The sequence below is a fragment of the Lupinus angustifolius genome, chromosome LG05 (genome assembly GCF_001865875.1).
Source record: "Lupinus angustifolius cultivar Tanjil chromosome LG05, LupAngTanjil_v1.0, whole genome shotgun sequence".
NCBI classification, from domain to species: domain Eukaryota; kingdom Viridiplantae; phylum Streptophyta; class Magnoliopsida; order Fabales; family Fabaceae; genus Lupinus; species Lupinus angustifolius.
The window spans coordinates 24312615-24319885 of record NC_032013.1 but is presented as its reverse complement, the minus strand read 5'-3'; the positions used below and the strand labels follow the sequence as shown (position 1 = coordinate 24319885).

The following is a 7271-nucleotide window of genomic DNA, read 5'->3' as shown; positions in this document are numbered from 1 at the left end:
ATTCAATTATAAAATTTTAGTAAACACATTTAGGTAGTTTGATATGTTTGTCTCCATAAAAACCTTAAATTGGGACACTTTCCAAAATCATTCCTTCTTCCCCTTCAAAATAGACTCTCAAAAATGACATTAAGAGTCAATAATAATAAAAAACATGAATGGTAGAGTAGGGATAGTCCGTGAGGTGTATGACAAGTGCATAGCACATAACTCACAACTAATGGAGTCTAAATATTTTTTAGCCATATAACTTATTTTATCTCCATGACAAATATGTTTTTTTTTTATGTTGAAATTATTATTGTTATTCGTATAAATTCATACCATGCTTTATTGGTTACGATGATCATTATTTTTTATATTATTATATAGTTAATGTGTTATTGAAATAAGTGTTTAACAAAAAGTGAGAAAATTATGAAATGTTTAACATTTATTAAGAACATGGCCAAAAAAAATTGTGACGAAGTGTCTAATAAATAACAATAATCGAACATGAAATAAAATGTATCTTACATTGTGATGGTTTGTACATATATCATTAATCACTAACTATTAAATAGTGAAAAATTAATAAATTATACTGATAATATATATATATATATATATATATATATATATATATATATATATATATATATATATATATATATATAAAATTCATTAAAAAAAAAGTAAAAATATTCGTTATATTTTCATACCACTAAGTTTTGTTTACATTAGATCTCTGTCTCAGAGTCAATTCCACAAGTATTAGATTTCACCGAACCCGAACAAGAAAACCCCCAAATTCGACATTGAACCTATTCTCAAAACCCTAATTTCAAACACCCACGTCTCAATCTCATGGCGAACAAAGAGTTCAAAATCCCGCCGGTATCTTTCCCCGCCGGAATCCCCGCCCCCAACCTCCCCCAGCGCCGCGTTCCAAACCCTCCCTTCCAACCTAACTCCAGCATCCCCTTTATGTCCTTCGATATCGGCTCCGCCGCAGCCTCCACCTCCTCCGGTCCAATCTACACCGGTCCAATCGGCGGCAGCGGTGGTGGCTCCGCCAACTTCGAGGACGAGGAGCCTCTCCTCGACGAGCTCGGTATCCACCCGGACCAAATCTGGAGCAAAATCCGTTCCGTATTGAACCCGTTTCGCGTGAACCACACGATCCACAAAGATTCCGATCTCTCAGGTCCGATCCTTCTGTATATGTCATTTTGTTTGTTTCAGTTACTCGCTGGGAAGATCCAATTCGGCGTTATATTAGGTTGGATCGTTGTTTCTTCGATCTTTTTATACGTTGTTTTCAACATGCTCGCTGGTCGAACCGGTAATCTTGATCTGCACACTTGTACTAGTGTGGTTGGTTACTGTATGTTGCCGGTTGTTATTTTTTCGGCTCTTTCGCTTTTCGTGCCGCAGGGTGGGGTTGTTGCAGTTGCTATTGCTGCTGTTTTTGTGCTGTGGTCGACTCGGGCTTCGACTGGGCTTATTGTGTCGCTGACTGATGGTGGGGATGAGCATCGCGGGTTGGTTGCGTATGCGTGTTTCTTGATTTACTCTCTCTTTTCGTTGCTTGTTGTGTTCTAAGGGGTGAGAATTTTGGTCACGATGATTGTGTTTCTTAGATTTAGCAAACTGAACAGTTTTTTCTTTGCATTTTGAACTTTATGAGTTTGTGTTGTAGGCTTGCTATAATGTAGAAAATGGATATATTGCCTTTATCCCTTGGTTAATTCTTTGTTTGTGTGTTGTGGAAGTATATATATTTACCTACATTTTTGTTGTGGTTTTTAGATTGTTGTGTTGCATGGTTTTGCCTACTAGACCCATTATGACTAGAAATATAAGCATTAGAGAGAAAATGGACATGACGTGAAGAATCTTATGCATATGAGGAGAAGATAAGTAGAAGCCTCGGTGACGGTAGAATAGGTTAGATGGAGGGTTATCCAATTGCTAAAGGCAAAGGAAAAACTATAGGTGAAACCATTAAGTATGGTTTATGTTAAGGTTTCATCTCAAAACTAATTAGTATTTAATCCACACCTGGGAGAATGAGGCAAATGATGTAGGATTTACTTCCAAACATGCCCCTCCATAGAAGCCTCTCGGACTAGGTGATGTGTTAATTTTGACCCACGACAAACAAACATCTTTTGGTCCATGTCAATTGGGAGACAAGATGGGATAGAACTTAGATATCATGTTAAGGTTCCATCTCAAAACCAATTGGCAGTGAAGGGAGTAGCTCAAAGGTATTTAGACCACACCTGGGAGAATGAGGCATGCAATGTAAGAAAATAACACATTGATGGGTAGTTTTGACTTTTGATGAAGTACATAATATACTTGACTGATAGTTGTGGTCCCTCTTCCTCACTTCAAAAAAATAACACATGCTTTTGACAACATGTTATGGCATCCTTCATATTTGGTTATGATGCATTACACTAGTAGAAGTCAAATATTGCAAAAATCTGGAGTGCTGTATGTAGGTGTAAGGAGTATTTAAGCTTAAGGAACTTCAAGTTTGGTCATTCTGTTTAAAACTTGTATAGCGGCTATAGCCTAAAGTATTTCCACTAAATTTACTTTTCGGTATGAATTGCAAGTTAATTTGCCAGTGCATGTTCTTTTGAGATTGCTCTGAATGCAAATGTGTGTGGGCTGAAGGAGTCCCATTGTCCCTTTTGTTAATTGTGTCTCAGGAAATGTGGAAGTTCCCTTTGCAATGGAATGAATCTTAACCAAACAGGGTATGGCTGAATCTTAATCTTATTTGTTCGCAATCCATAGCATAGTTAGTCATGATATTTTCGTTATTTATCACCAGTTTACTCATTGTACATAGAAGAATGAATTTTGTAGAGTTCTTAACTAAACTATTGATTTCAAAGCATCCTCCTGACTTTTTATGAAATTGATTTGTGGTATTTCATAAGCAAACAATCTTTTACAAAACTAGGTGGAGATGTGGAAATTTTGATGCTGATGAAAACTGCAGGCTGTTTTCTCTTATAAATTTTGCTTAGCTTAATCAAACTTACTGTGGTAGAAGAGGTTTTCATTCATTCATATAATTGATTCATTCAACTATAAATTTAACTTGTAGTGGGTTTAATCTTTTATTCAACCATCTTTACTTTTCCGATAATATATGTGGATTAATTTTTAGATTTTGAGAAGCTTGAAGACAAGTTCATTCACACGTTTTAGGCCTTGAATAAGTCTCCTTTCAATAATGGCTAAGGGGCAATATCAATGTAAACTATTTGCGATTCTTCCACACTTGGGATATCAAATCAAAAGTTGTTGTATTTGAGAGCAAAAACTAATCATTTCATAAGTGAATTGTCTCTATCAACAAAGTATTTCTCATACCTGTGATAGACAAACCTTAATATCATATTTATGAATTATCTACCAATTGTTATTAACCTTGTTAGTTTTAGGATATGTTCTCGGGATTGGAATTTACAAAGAAGGAATAAATAAAATTAATTTTGTTACTAATAGTCCCAACCAACAGAAAAATGTTAATCTCTTTCATTACAATTTTAGTTTTAGTTTTTTCATACAATAAATTTGTGGGTCGTTCGCATTGTCCTATATGGATGCCTGAATGAATAACGGGTAAATGGACAAAAATTTACTAGCCATGCAGATTAGCTAGAATTAACAAATTGTCATTACCGATTTCTATACAAATTATTCCATTATCGAACAATGACACCCTCTCTTAGTTTCTACTCATTTTGGTCATATCGAATCATGATGGATGTCTCCTTCAACTTTCAATTCAACATCTTAGTTGAAAAGAAAAAAACAATCAGAGTCCTTTGTACTAGTGCAAGCAAAATCATGTTTTCGTTTGTATTCAAGGGGAGAGTTTATCATATATAGTTTAACATATGTGAAATACTAGTACTTATCACTAATCTATGCAACAAGTAGTTTTGTATAAACTTATCACTAATTATTTATAAAATTAAGTAGTTAAACCTGGATAAATATTCCTTTAATTTGGCTAAGGAATCACACTAATTTCTCTCTCACCCGTTAATTAAAATTAATCTAGCAAATTTCTCATTTTTTTTTCACTTATCCTTTTTCGGAGTTGTTGCTTTTATGGTACGTTTTCTTGGAACACAACAACATGGTGTGAACTTCAATTTAAAAGATTCGTGTGCAGAGACAGATGAAGAAATTGTTTTTTTAGATCATTTGACTTCAATATTGCGAATAAAGACAAAAGTATAATATGCAATTTTATTTATTTATAAAAACAAGCATAATTTGTCAAATATGGATTAAGAATAATATGCATATACTTTTATTTTTTATAAAAACAAAAGTATAATTTGTCAAACCTGAAAGGAATGCTCACTAAGTTACTCATAAAGTCACAAATACATGATATTTATGGTTGAACATGCACATAAATTAAAGGAAACACAACTAAGTGAAAACAATAAAAGTTACTATTAGCACCAGCCAACACAACTATAGGAAACAAACTAAGTGAACCACAAACCCTAACTCAATTAAAGGAAATGAAAAATGGTGTGCCCATTATTTTTTTATATAATAAGGTCACACCATATAACCATAAGATAATAATGACATCCATATACACAAAGATGAAGTACAGCATCTAATGGAAAGTATCATATGCTAAATATTTAGTCAAAGCAGATATGATTCTCTTTCTGCAAGTTATTTCAACCACATTTTCTTGATAACACTGAAACTACTCTTCTGACTTCAGAGGAAAATTATTCAATATTTAATACTAGTTTTGCTTGAGAGTTGCATTGATTCATTTTCTAGCTAGCTACTAGCGCCTTCTTGCAGCAGTTTCTCTCTGTGCATTGAAGTAAACAGCAGCAACAGGAAGACCAAGGTCATTTTCTGCTGCAAAATTCTTAGTATTGAAGTGATCCCTTGAAGATGGTTGAGTAACACATTGCCTCCTTTTTTGCTTGAACAAGACAAACACAAACCTATGGATCCCAATATTTGGCTTTGGAATCTCATAGCTCACCAAGTCTTTCCCTACATAATACAAGTAAATATTGGAGTGTCATTATTTGGACATCAGAATCTTACAACAGCATTGTTATTTGTATCCTAGAAGTGACATTTTATGAGGAGTAAGCATCATCTCTAGTATCTCAGAAATAATCATTACAAAACAAAGTAAAAATAATAATATGTTATAACATTTTTATTCTTTTATATATATAATGTAATAACACTTTTTGTCATTGAAAACAAAAGGAGAAACAAAAACTGCCCTCAAGAATCCATGTTCCTTATGACATATTTCGGGTTTAGTATTACTTTGTGTTATTAAGCTGAAAAGTGTGTGGAAAGTGTTGCTCCATAGTGTACACAGAACATTTTTGGTCTAACCATCCAACAAAAAAAACTAAATAGTATCAGTCTCTCTCATGAGTAAGTCTCTATATATGTACATTATTCTAGTTGAGCAATAAATAATTGGACCTACCAAATGTGGCATCTGTTGTACCTGGAATATCAGTCACCATCCTGCAAAAGGAAATGAATTTGAAACAATGACTGTTAAATACCTGTGAATAATGGTTAGTGTACCTAATTAACACTGTTCTTAATCTTAATCTGTACATACATGTTTACTGTTTGAGACATGGGGAAAAAAAATTGGTCGGAGATTGTTTTAATTTTCAGGTCATGGTAAACATGCCATTTTACACACTAATACAAAAGGTATGTATACCTTCTTCAAATTCTAGTTACCTTTGGAGTTTATTGTGATAATGGTTTTTTATAAGAGAAGTTTTATTACAAGAGTGCAGCAAGAGAGTTGCTACCAGAAAAGTTTGGGTAAGTGGGATCTAAATGTCGGCTAGGTAAACATCATGTAGTAAGAGGAGTAGTTATGAATCATATAGGCTAAACCATTCCTATGGGGGTGGTGAAGGGAGGGCCCCAATTGGGTACAATATGACAGTTAATCAGACTAGTAGAATAAGACGAACATAGATCACCTATCCCCTAATCTTATTCCCTTTCTTATACCCACCATTTATATTTTGACACATCAATTAAAATGACAACAATTTTTTTCTTCAATATTTAACACTATTACTTTTTTATTGACGTGACGAGTTTTAATTAAAATGACAGGAAATGGGACAAAATTAAGGGATAGATGATCTCGATTCGAAGAAGACAACATTACAGTAACAAAATGAATGTAAGTAGCAGCATGTAACTTAGAACATACAATAGACAAATATTAACATATACACTTCCAATCCTTATTACATGTTGTGTTTATCGTGTGATTTCATGGATATGTAATAAAAATTTGCCTGGTTTAACAGCAGTAGTTAAAACCTAAGTTTAATCAAACTAAATAACTCGTTTCTAGCTATCATAGCTGTCACCTTTATAATTATATTATATAATTAAAATACCAGTGCAAATGCTCTCTCAGATAAGGATCACTAGGGCCAGGAACATCAGGGTCTGTCATAACCTGCAATGAAAAGGGAGACATATTTACCTTAATGATTCAGGTTTTGTAAGGGACACCCCAATAATAGAGGAATACAGTGTAAGTATGATCATATAAAACAATATAACAAACAAGCAAAAACTCTTCTTTTTTTTGTTTAAAGAAAAAGGAATAATAGATAATGAGTGATTTTTCAAATATAGATCATATACCAGTGTAAAGAAGGACCTCAAATCACCACCATCAATCTCAACCCTTGGCTTGTTGGTGATAGTTGAAGGGAAGAGTTCATGGCCATTGAAGACTTGCTTGTTATTGTAACTCACAGTCATTTTCATGGTACTGGTAAAAGAATCAAGAACATCTCCTATGACTCTCCCTACAATTAAAGGTTCTAATGACATTCTTGCCATTATAGTAAGAGAAATAATGAAGAAGAGATAAAGATTTAGTAGAAGAAAGTGAAGATACAACTCAATGAGAAGTGGCTTGTTGGGAAAGGGGAGTATGTGCCCACATATTTATATTGTCTTAAAAGTAACCTTGAAGGTAGAGTTGTTTTTCCTAAAAAAATTTCTCCTCTAATAATCATGTTAAAGTTGACAACATTTATAATATAATGGATCTAACTCTTTCACTAGAGTTTCTTTCACACATAGAACAAATCCTGAAGATAATATTTTAAATTGAGTTTAAGCAATTATGAAGAATTTAAAGAAAATATGGTTGTGTGATTGTAATTTCAATCTCAATATCCTTAGAACACTCT

General features: G+C 33.4%; 2 protein-coding genes across 2 annotated transcripts; one reads left to right on the top strand and one right to left on the bottom strand.

Annotated features, from left to right (window-relative positions):
• LOC109348324 (protein YIPF5 homolog) lies at positions 736–1756 on the top strand. Its single transcript, XM_019588710.1, has one exon. It carries the CDS (start codon positions 847–849, stop codon positions 1582–1584), a length of 738 nt encoding a protein of 245 aa, XP_019444255.1. The 5' UTR covers positions 736–846; the 3' UTR covers positions 1585–1756.
• LOC109348323 (protein TERMINAL FLOWER 1-like) lies at positions 4696–6991 on the bottom strand. The gene is made up of 4 exons (XM_019588709.1): positions 6715–6991; positions 6462–6523; positions 5510–5550; positions 4696–5052 (listed from the first exon to the last, which is right to left on the bottom strand). Exons 1-4 carry the CDS (start codon positions 6913–6915, stop codon positions 4835–4837), a joined length of 522 nt encoding a protein of 173 aa, XP_019444254.1. The 5' UTR covers positions 6916–6991; the 3' UTR covers positions 4696–4834.